General features: G+C 36.1%; 1 protein-coding gene across 3 annotated transcripts in view; it reads left to right on the top strand.

Annotated features, from left to right (window-relative positions):
- Positions 1-12,604, top strand: part of Tank (TRAF family member associated NFKB activator) — a 72,274-nt gene that overhangs the window by 17,368 nt on the left and 42,302 nt on the right. For all 3 annotated transcript variants that reach the window (XM_051184587.1, XM_051184586.1, XM_051184585.1), the window contains exon 2: positions 10,809-10,956. In XM_051184587.1, coding sequence (XP_051040544.1) covers positions 10,858-10,956 — 99 coding nt within the window. In that variant the 5' untranslated portion in view covers positions 10,809-10,857. The remainder of the gene's footprint in view (positions 1-10,808; positions 10,957-12,604) is intronic.

Below are 12,604 nucleotides of genomic sequence, written 5' to 3'. Positions count from 1 at the left end.
ACATGACAAGTAAGACTAGAATGCAAACTGTCATTGTGAAATGACTGATTGCCTCATATAGTTCTAGAAGTGGTAAATGATCATTAATATTAGGAATGACAGTTCTCTACCATTTCCCTTTCTTTCTTTCTTTTTTTTTTCCCCCTCCCCTTTTTCATTTTGGAACAGGGTTTCTATGTGTAGCTCTAGGTGTCCTCAAACTAGCTCTGCCTACCATTTTCTGGAAAACATGAGTGTCTTGAAAAGTCTGCTAACCCGTCCAAGACTAAAAATTGAGAATGGCTCACTTATGTGTATGTACTGTTATTGACAGATTTTTCTGGGTTTGCTCCAGATGCTAAAATTAGAGGAATTATAATTCAGATACAGAAAGGATAAAATGTTTCCTTCATGTATTCACCTTTTACTTTGCTCAGGTAGCAACTTTTCTGAAATAGAGTGTGAATTCTTTTTATCCATACCCAAAGGGGATTGGGGAAGACAGGTGCCCTTCTCCTCTAGGGCAAAGTAAAAGATGTTGATGTCTTTAAGATGATTTCCTTTCCCCATCCTGAAACTGCATTAGGTTTAATTGGCCTCTCACCACAAGTGTGAACCCCAACAGAATGTTTACCCAGAAGTTCAATAGTCTCAGCAGTTGGGGAAACCCAGCTGGGGGCCTTCCCTACCTCTAACTCTCCCACATTAGTCTCTCACCCCACAAAAGAACAAAGTAGCAGACTTTTAAAAATTATATATCACTTTAGGGTTGATATGCTAGAATTTTTACCATTAAGCCCATGATTTTTCAGTTGGTGTGGTTGAACTGGATATTGGAGGTATAAAATTGTTTAGCACCTATATCCCCCAAGTCTTAACAAGCTCCTGAAGCACCATTACTTACTCTTGGTTTTTACTTTCTTTTCCAGGGTTGGCTGTTTTGTTTTGTTTTTTTTTCAGCAGCAGAGAAAGCAGACAGTTTTATTGTGTCTGAAAATAAGAAAAGTTTATTTTAAAAGGCTAGAAGCCTGGGAAGCTAAAGAAAGGTGATGTCATTCTAAGGGTTTGAGGCCAGCCTGAGCTATATAACAAGACCCCGTCTTCTAGGAAAGGAAAGGTTAAAAAAAGTGGGGGGTGCAATGCGATGTGGGGAGGGGTAGGCCAGGCATTGTGGCATATGCTCTTAATCTCAGCACTCAGGAGGCAAAGGCAGACAGACCTCTGAATTTGACGACAGCTATCTACATGGTAAGTTCTTGGACCAGCAAGAACTACATACATAGTGAGACCCAGTTTCAAAACAAACAAACCAAAGCCAAAACACAGAGAGAAAGAAGAATAGTAGTGTGGGGAACATTAGAGTCCAGTTCCGAGGATCCTTCATCCATGTATTAGGAGTCTCAGAAAAGAATACAAAAGTAAGAAAATTGAAAATGAATTCAAGAAAATTCAAGAACTGGAGGATGGATTTCTAGATTAAATGACTTTATCAAGTCTCAATTTGTGATTGATATAAGTTTCAGGAAACTGAGAATAAAAGAAAAAACAATTGAATAATTTTGATACAGTAATAGGAAGTAAGATGAAGTGAAAAGTAAGTGTTTTAAAGAAATGTTTTTCGGGAAATGAAAGCAACCATCGAATTTCATACAGTTCAGCAATAAATAGTATTATAATAAAATACAGTAAGTGCTGAATGCCAATCTAACAAAAATAGGAAAATTGGGGAGAGTAAGTAGAGAGTATGTAAAGACAGAATTCTTATTTTGCATATTGGGATGACAAGCAAAATGAAAAATCGTTGTGACATTATTGCATATTATTTAGAGATTCAGAGATAGAAAATGATAATCATACAAAAAGAGTTGTTGCCAAGATGAAGTAGAAGAAGCAGGGAACTGGAACAATTGTTGTTTTAAACCTTGTAGAACTATTTGACTCAGTAGGATATAAATATGTATTGCTTTGATAAAAGAAAGACTAAATTAGGCCAGGTGGTGGTGGTGCATGTCCTTAATCCCAGCACTCAGGAGACAGAGGCAGGTAGGTTTCTAAGTTCAAGGCCAGTCTACAGACCATTTCCAGAACAGCCAAAACTAAATTAAGAGCGAAGAACTAAAGATTGTGTTTTCACAGTTGAAACCTGGGTTTATTCAGTTCTTTCGTTTTCTAAATCTGTGACCTTACATAACAATTTATCCATTTGAAGTACCAGAGTACCAGAATACCTGTGTTCCTGTGGCAGAAAGCTAGTAAGACAGGTGATTTATAGGAAGCATCTGGCAAATATATGTTCACTCTAGTCCTTGCAGTGTCCCATGAAGGACAGGAAACACTTGTGCAGCCTGACATTTCTTATGCCATTGTCTTATGTTTAGAGTATTACTTTTTACTTCCTTCATTGTTGTGATGCCAATCAAGAAATTGCCCTGGTTCACACCTGTGTGTCTTAGATTTTAAAGACATGCCATTGGGGGTCATGCCCTCAGTTTGGATTTAATTGGGTTTAGAATGATTATGTATTGATAAGGGAAACCTCAAGTCAAAAGGACCATTGTTGCTTGGTGAAGGAAGCATCATCATCACACTCAACTTTCTCCACAAGAATGCCATTGTAATGAAACATGAAAGTTTCATAGAACCAGGATCAGTAAAGTGCTGCTGTTCTAAGCCATCAGCCAAAGCATCAATATACTTGTTTTTTGTTTTGTTTTGTTTTTTTAATCAGAAAAATATCTTCTACTTAGCAACTTCTGTATTAGCTTCCATATTCTGAATTATTCAGTAATGGTTCAGAAAGCAGATCATGGTATAGAGGTACATTTTATGAGATTCATTTCCCTCCACTGGTGCATGTTTATGTAGTGTTTTAAGTATTATCCCAGCTATGATATGACTAATGACAGTGAGTTAAAATGTGTCACATTTTCCCCGTACACAGAATTATCATCTATGAAGTCTTACATACAATTTGCTCATTGTGTTGCTTGATGATTCTAATGTATTACCCAGAAATAGCCTATATCATAACCATATCCCAAACATTTTTAAATGGGCAGATGAATGAGGGCCACAGAAAGGTCCATAGAGAGCTAATCTTAAACATACAAACTATCTCAGATACAGTATGTTTTATGCACATTATATATAATCTAACCTTGCTAGTAATCAGTTTTATATCATTTAGCTTTTTTTTTTTAGGTATAAATGAAATTGATGTAGAAGATAGTCAACTCTCTCTTCACCACAGTAAGGTGGCACAAAAAAAAATGCTAAAATTTATTACATCTGAACTTCATATTTAAGGAAAGCTGATGTGGATCTAAAGAAAGGGTGAACAGTTAGGTAAATGTGGCATAGATGGACATCTGGAAAATTGTCAGGTTACTCAAGGATTTGGGACAGATGGGACTTATCAGGAATATTCAGCAGTTGTAATGAGAGTATGTTACACAGCATAAAAATATTGAATCTAGATTTAAATGCACATTATATATTTAAAGTCACACCCTAAACATCTTGGGAGTGACTGGAAATAGAGATTTGGAGAGCTCTGAAACCTTATTTACTTTCTCATTGGAATTCTCACACTTGCTTCTAATAAAACAAGTTATGACTTGCAACCATTTGCCCAACAGCCTCTTGGTGTCCTCAGGGAAATTAAACAGTGAGGTATGAAGAGCTATGCCAGTGGTTAAGAGCATGCAGGTTACGGCTTTATAATTATGAGGCCTTTGCCTCTTCCTATTTATCGATGTGATATTCTCAAGGCTAAATGCTGCTCAGCAGTTATAAACTTGTGATTTAAAGGGGAAATGGGCCTTTTTGAGAAAACTCTATTTCCTGAAATTTCACTCCCTTTCTATAGAACTCGCTCTCTTCATAATCTTCCTTTTGTTCTGCTGCAGTAAGAGATTCAGGATGCTGGAAAGGGAGGCTGATCTGCTGACTCCTAAGATTTTGAAATTTTAGAAACAGTTTTCCTTTCTTAATCTTGTACAGCCTATGACATTTTTTATATTGTTCTATGTTTGGAGGATCTTTTAAAAGATTACTGAAAAATATTTTTCAAAGTTTTCATCGTTTTGATTTTTTTTTTTTTTTTTTTTTTTTTTTTTTTGCTTGTTTATTTTGTTTTGGTTTTTTGAGAAAGGGTTCTCTGTGTAGCACAGGCTGTCCTGGTCTGCTCTGCAGACCAGGCTGTCTGGAACTCACAGAGATCTGTCTGCCTGGTTCTGCTTCCCGAGTGCTGGGATTAAAGGTATATGCTACCATGCCTGTCTTAAAAATCTTAAGATAGATACAAGGTACCACTTTTGGGGGAGGGGGGAAACCTTATAGTTATAATTTACGGTCATAAATTTGATAGAATAGAAAGATATTTTTAAAAGACGTGCATTCAAGGGCTAAGGAGATGGGTCAGTGGGTAAGAGTACTCATTGAGCAATCACAAGGACCTGTGCTAGTCCCCTGCACTCATGTGAAAAGACCAGGCATACTTCCCTTTAGGAGCATTGTTAGACTAACTAGATGAAATAGTTCAGTGTCAAGGGGATAAAGTAGGAGCACAATTAAGCAGGCATCCAACATTTCCCTCCAGTCTGTACATGGCCACCTGCACATGCTCGTACACAAGCGTAAAAAATAAAGTAAGTCATGTGCTCAAACACTCTGCCAGAGATTTATTTTTCGTGTTGTTTAACTATGTGTAAAGGTTAACAGACCTGTATTACTACCTATTTTGTTAATAATCTCTTTTTTAGAAAATCATAGAATTATGTTGCTATGCAAGTTTTATTCATTTCCTAGATTTCCTTCTAGCATCTTATCGATAAATAAGTAGGCCTATCTTTTTCGGTTTATATAAACCTTGGTGGTAACTCTGAATCAGAGTGCAGGGGTATTTCCATGCTTTATGAAATCAGTTCTATAGCCATCTTACAATGAATGGTGGAACTAGTTAAGGAGGTTTCCTGTACTGTTTGGGAGGCACAGAGATGCTGCTGAAGACACGTCAGAAATGTTCCTGTGTTCCTGGTGACTGTGGCCTCTGCTGTGTTTCATATGACAGACTATTTGTGGGTTATTCAGTTTATTTGCTTACCTGCTTTTTTTTTTTTTTTTTTTTTTTGGAGATAGGATATTACTATATAATACTGGCTGGTCTGGGATGAAGTCTTGCAAATACTTAATTCTTTTGCTAGACAAATTTCTATCAAATATGAGCATACCTTTTATGTAACATTTAACTAACTTCTTAGGTTGGTTATTTTCTTATATGTCTACCTCACTAAATTTTAAGTTTTAATGGGGCAAAGAAAGGGTAAACTCCATGACTATTTGTCTCCTGAGAAAAAGCATCATATACTATGTGTTCAACACTGAACCTGTCTAGCATCATATACTATGTGTTCAACACTGAACCTGTCTTGAATATTATCCTGAATTGAATATAGCTCATCTCCTTTAGAAACCTACAGAACAGTAGTTTCTTCTTCATAAAACAATTGAAGTATGGGATGTCCAGACCTGATCTAGCAACTTCAGTGTCAAGACCTGAGCTGCTTCATTATTGTTCTGCCTTTTCTGGGAGCCTTACCACTACAGCATTCCATCCAGCTGGAAATTGAGATAAATGAAAAAGACAGCTTTTTGATACTTATAGCCATTTGTCCATGTCCAGAATATAGTGCCCCTCATCAATACCTACTAAAAATTAAAAGAGCTTATAATTTAAGAAAAGAGAGGATTGGTCATCAGGTTTGAATTTGAGCATGTTTACTTCAAATAAAAAGTGTTTTCCTGAAAAGTGATATTTTTTTCAAAAAGCACACTAAAATATAATTGATGTGTTACTACCCACAGAGACTTTCCTTTTCCTCTGGTTCGTGTCACTAATCTAACACACATTTCCTTTCTTGGTTGAATAAAATGTAACATTTACTTATTTGTATCAACCAGAACTTAATTCCTTAGCATACATTCCTTTTATTTATTTATTTATTTATTTATTTTTATTTATTTATTTTGGTTTTTGTCCTGGAGGTGTCCTGGAACTAGTTCTTGTAGACCAGGCTGATCTTGAACTCACAGAGACCCTCTTGCCTCTGCCTCCTGAGTGCTGGGATTAAAGGCGTGCCCCACCCGGCCTCAGCATATATTCTTATTTCAAGGAGTAGTGTGTGCCCTTGTGGAGTTTACTTAGCAACTCCTCTTAATGATGCAATAATGTCACAATGACATTAGATCAGGCTGACCTTGAACACAGAGATTCTCCTGCTTTTGCCTCCCATGTGCTAGGTTTAAAGGCATGTGCCACCAATGCCCAACAAGAATAACTCATTCAATAAATAATATGTCAGGACACCTATATATCCTCACAATAAAAATTGAATGTGAACTCCATCTTATATCATATATAAAATTAATGTATATATCAAAGAACAAATATAAACACTAAAATTATAAAAACACTTCTAAGGAAACATACAAATAAAAAATGTGCAAGTTATTGATTAGGCAACAGTTCTTTAGATATAGCACCAAAAGAAATTCCAAGCAATAGAAGAAATGTATTAGGTACATTAAAATTCATTCAGGTTAAAAATGCCATGTGCCAAAGAACACAGTTAAAAAGAATGGAGCTTTTTTTCATCAGTGATAGTTTTTGCCTGAGATCATTCCTCTCATAGGCAGTCTTTGTTCATCTCCAGAAGAGAAGAGGAAACACAAACAGGAAACCCCAAAAGCAGAGCAGAGTCCCAGTGTTCCTCCTCATGTATATGAAAAACTCAGGATGCTATAAAAGCACCAGGGTCATAAGCTATACACAGTGAATGTTTTGTTTGTTGGTTGTTCCACTGTTCTGTGTTAGCTTATAAAGGAAAATAAGGTTTGTAGAAGATTGGCAAAGGATTTGAATGGAAATTCTTTCCAAAGATTAGTGGCCAAAAAGCACATGGAAGAAAGTTTGTTATCATTAAACACAAGGGAAAGGAAGACCAAAACTACAATTCGATACTGCTTCATACCCCCATAGGACAACTATAATTTTTTAACCAGGCTAATGTGCCATCCATTTTAAAAAATATATTTTAATTAAAATATAGTTATATCACCAACCCTTTTCCTTCCCTCCAATCCCTCCCATGTCCTCCTTTCCAATGTTCCATCCCTCATTTTCTTTTTCTTTGATTGTTATTCATATATATACATATATATATGTATATATATCAATAATAATGCATGCATTAATATACAACCTACTAAGTCTATTTTTGTTATTTATGTGACCACTTAGTATTGGATAACTTATGGAGCTCTAACCTCTGAGGTTAATCTTGGAAGGAAACTTGTTAAGGCATAGGCTATAAAAGAAAATAAAGCAACAGTTTATTTAGGACAGATTGTTTACAAGGAAATGAAACAAACGGTTTCTAAGAGGAGGTCAAACACTCCATCCTGTAAAGAAGCTCCATTATGACCAGGAGTAAACAACTCAAAATAGATACAGGAAGTCCCTGAAACTGACCAGAATCCTTCTCCTTCCAAGAATGTGTAAACAGTAGCCTGCTTAAGTCACTTTTAGACTAGCCAAGCTTCAAAAGAGACTCTGACAAGTCTTAACGCCTAGAAGAAGCCAGGACCAGCCAAGCAATCTGGTACCATTTACCTATACAAAATGGTGATGCCCCTGAGTGGTGCACACAGGCTCCTATCTATGATTGGCCTAAGCAAGTGGCAGTTATATTAGTACATTTCTGAATGGCTAGGGCTACAATTCTTCCATCTGAGAGCATGTTTGGACAATTCCCACGATCTGTTCCTATTTGTCATTGCCATGAGATACTTCAGGCGACTTTCTCAGGCTTAGTACTGCAGTCCCCCTCATCCCTGTTGTCAGGGGCATTATTGAGTGATTGGTTTTTGTTGGTGGCTTTCTTAAAAACTGCTTATTAGGAGCCTGTCATGGTGTTTGCTTTGCTCTCTCACAGACCAGCTGAGCCACCTGGAGGGGACGCCTTCCAACCTGGTGAGCTTCCTATAGGCTATACAGTATGCACCAGGTTTCTAGCTTTTGTGAGTTATCATCCATGCTGGGATAGGCTTTGGTGTCATTGAGTCATTTCTATGCCTTTAAGTAACCCCTCACCCGTATTCCTGTAAGTAACCACAGTAGAACTCATTGATTTACCAAGTTGAAGAACCTTGATGGTATCCATATTTTTGTCTGTCACAGACTAGATGTGTGTATTGACTCTCCCCAGTTTCTCAGCAATCATTAATTGCATGTAACTCTTTGCCTAGGGGTTGTACAGAAAACCCCACACACACCACCTCTGGGAGATTTTCCCCCTTCTGCATAAGCATGTCTATTGATTCTGTTGTTGTTCAGATCTTAGTTTAGGCTGCTATTTCTAGGAGGCACAGTCTCACAGCAGACTTCCTACTCATCTGGCTTTTACCATCTTTCTGTCCTGTCTTTCAAGATGATCTTTGAGCCTTAGGTTCAGGAGTTGTGCTGTACATATATCCACCAGTGATCCCCAATTGTCTGTTAATTTCTGTGTCCACTTGTGATTTTCTGTGATGGTCTCCATTTGCTGAAGCTTCCCTGATGAGGGTGGGTCCTACACTCAACTGTGAGTATAAGGATAATATTTAGAATGTAGTTGGGAATTATGCTGGCCTAGTAAAGTGGTGGTAGGATGTTCTCCTCTAAGATCCATGACCTCACTAACCTAGGGAAGCTGGTTAGGTTTCTAATACCAATTAGGCAATTGTTCATTAATTCCAACATATGAGTGCCATTATTGCCATGGTGGTCATTGTTGTGGTTCACAGATGTCATGACAAACTACATTTTTTAAAATAGACTATAAGAAGTGTTGTGAGGATGTAGAAAAATTGGGACCTTTGTGCATTGTTAGCGGAAGTGTAAAATTGCACAGCCATTATGGAAACAATTTGGCAATCCCCAAAAAGTTAAACTTAGAATTGTCATTTGACCTAGAATTCCCCTCCACAGGGGGCTGGAGCATAATGGTTGCTCCTTAGTTAAGACCACTGCACTGACTGCACTTCCAGAGGACCTAGGTTCTATTCCCAGCACCCACCTTCTGGCTTACAACCACCTGTAATTCCAGCTCCAGGGAATTTGATGACCTCTTCTGCCCTCTGAACACTGAGCATGTATGTGTTATACAGACATACATGCAGAAAAAACACTTAAGCATAAAATAATAAATTTTAAAAATTTTAATGTATATACAAATATTCGTAGTAGCTTTATTCATGGTAGCCTAAAAGTATAAAGAATCTGATTATCCAGCAACTGAGGAATGGATAAATAAAATGTTTTATATCCATTCAGTGAATATACAATATTTGGAATATATTCAGCTGTATAAAAGAACAAATTTGCTGTTGTATTCTATAACATGGATGAACCTCAGAAATAATATCTTATGTGAAAAAAGGCACACATTAAATATTGTGTTTTATATTACATTTATTTATCTATCTGTATAATTATTGGCTAAGCTAGGATCTTGAACATGTTAGATTAACCCCCATCCATTATCATTTCATTTATATAAAATGTTATAAAGAGGCAAATACATTCAAATAAACCAATTATTTGCTAGGAGAGGGAGTGGTTGGGAATTGATGTTAACTTTTAATAGATCCAGTATTTCTGTCAAGGATAAAAATTCATAAAATTGTACCAGTTGTACCACATAGTAAAATGCCCTGGTATGTACTTGAAAATATTAGATTTTGTTTTATATGAATTATATTTAAATAATGATTAAATATTCAATCCTCAGAACCCACATAGCAAAAAAAAAAAAAGAGAGAGAGAGAGAGAGAGAACAGACTCCTGCAAGTTGTCCACTAACCTATACATATATGCTGTGTTGTGACACCTGTGTGTGAACACATGCACATAGACATGCATAAAATAAATGTTTTAACATTTCAAGACTATAAAGATTCCCCTCCCCCAAAAAAAGCAGGCTATCCTTAAAACCAATAGAGAATTATGTGGCTTTTAGAAAATCCTGAAAGAAAGGTTCTGGGTTGTATTTTTTATAACTGCACAGGAAAAGTCAGAATCATTAAGGAGCTCTGTTCTCAGTGCCAAGGATTGTATTAGAGTTGTTAGGCAAACGGAGATGATAAAACCAAATCACCTCCTCAGAGAAAATCATCTGTAGTTCAGAAGCAGCAGGCAAGTTAGGGAACTAATAGGTAGTAGAGCTGAGACTGAAGGGATGTGAGCTTTCTTTTTTTAATGTACAATCCAACAGCCGCGCTCCCTAGATTGCGTTCTAAAATAAGAGCATTTTCACACATTTTAATTGCTCTGTGATAACAACAGTGTGAACTCCATCCACAAACATTTATTATCTATTTAGTTTTGCTCTAAATCAGTGTAGCAAGAATTCACCTTATAAGTAGAAGTAACAATCCATTTAGTAAAAAGAAGTCCCTTCTCGCATTACTAATCATGTTGTACATTTTTATATTAAAGTATTAATAATTAAATGCTCTTTTATATTTCTCCATTTGTACCATTTATAGATGATATTTACAGGTTCCTGTTTCCAAAGCAGAATTTTTATGAACTGGACCATGATTTAGGAACTAATATTAGTAAAGAATATTTTACTTTACATCATAGGTTTCATATTTTATGTCATGTTTCAGGTAAAACTTGTTTTTATAAACCTTGATATCACCTAGTGTTATGTTTATAGGACTCTTTTTAGGAAACATTTTAAAAATGTGTATAGCTTTAATATCTAAGTTGTGCTATTTTCCAGGGCTGGCATTCATACCATCCTTTATAGTGATGCTACAGGACAAGGAGGAATGGACAAAAACATTGGAGAGCAACTCAATAGAGCATACGAAGCCTTCCGACAAGCGTGTATGGACAGAGATTCAGCAGTAAGAGAACTACAGCAAAAGGTGTGTGGTTTGGGACTTAAGAATTGATTATTTTTTATGGTAAATTGAGGGTGACAACTGAGAATGTTAGATTGTTGGAAACTATTTGGAGAACTATAATTATTAAAACACAAGAGTGTAGTTAATGAATGGACATTGAGATTTTTATTTGTTATCTTTTAAAAACATTTTGTGTCTTATGTGAGAGGTTGGTTTGATGGATTTATTTTAAAATGATTATGATTAAGTAAGATAGAATATTGTTTCTCCATATATAACTTTTAAATGTCACTATTACTTTTATATTTGAAAATAATAACTATAAAGTCATTTTATTACTGAAAGATCTTTATCGCTGCTTTTCAGTTTTGCATTGTTTCTTTGCATTTTTTCAGATTGTCATTTGGGTAACAGGAGGACTTAAGTTTTAACATATCCTGGAACTAAATTTGTTATTAATTTATCATCTTCCATTCTTTATGACAGTTAACTGTTTTTTACAGTGATGTGGCATAAGCCCATAACCAGAGGATTCATAGAAAAGATACGTAAAAGGGTCTAGAGGAATCTGTGTTCAGTCTTCCACCATGCACTTTCCCTCCAGCTTCCCAAGTTCTGTCACGTGTGTGTAAAGCATAAGAAATTCCACCTGCGATTCACAGTTATTTGGGTTTTGTTGTTATTTTTTAATTCAGAGCTGGCTTCATAATACACTGTGTCATCCAAAAGTCCAAACTCAAGGAAATTAGATCTACCATAAATGTTATTATGCTGTCTAAATAGACTGACTCAGCAGTTACAGTCTTAACCACATAGGAATGTTTTTAAAATCCATTTTCCCAAATATAAGAGGACCAATTTTGCAAGTGGGCCTTTATGAAAATAACAGCCAAACGATCTACTAGGAGGAATGTTAACTTATTCCTCCACTGCCAGTCAAAGATAAGGGATCTTATATTGATTCCTGTGCTTAAAATTTTCCTTGAGGAGCTAGAGAGATGGCTCAGTGGTTTAAAGCACTTGCCATGAAAGCGTGAGGGCCAGATTTGATTCCCAGAACCCATGTAGCTATTAGGTGAGCATAGTGATCTGCCCATAATTCCAGCTCTTGAAAGTCAGACTAGACACATTGGCAAGCTCTTAGGTTCAGTGGAGAGACCCTGCCTCAGTGAATAAGGTAGAAAGTGATTGAAGAAACTCTGAGCATCTATCTCAGGCCTCCACATGCACACACACAGATTCATATGAAGAAAATGTTATTCCGTAAAATTTTGAAGTATAAAGAAATATGCTAGCCATGAAGTCCTTTGTTCGTTCAATAAATACAGTTTGTCATTTACAAAATTTCTTTCTTTCTAGGTAGTCAGCTACTATTAAACATTTCTATATATACCTCCATGAATTCTACAAAAGCCATTTTTATTCTTGGTGAATCTTCTCTTAGTTTGCTAAAGAATACTGTTATTGAGTAAACTAAAGACTCTAGACTCCTCATTTTAAATAGCTAGAAGGAAGGCGAGCATGTTATGATGGGGTCTTCAAAAATATTTAAATTAGCAAAAAAGTAAACAAAAACACCCAAATTTTATTCTTTCTACTTTACAATTAGGATCATTAAGAGACTTAACAGGTCTATCTGTGTTCTAGGGTATCTTAGAACTATGGAAGA

Source organism: Phodopus roborovskii, unplaced genomic scaffold, assembly GCF_943737965.1.
Source record: "Phodopus roborovskii unplaced genomic scaffold, PHOROB, whole genome shotgun sequence".
Lineage (NCBI taxonomy): Eukaryota > Metazoa > Chordata > Mammalia > Rodentia > Cricetidae > Phodopus > Phodopus roborovskii.
This window is presented reverse-complemented; position numbering and strand designations above follow the sequence as displayed.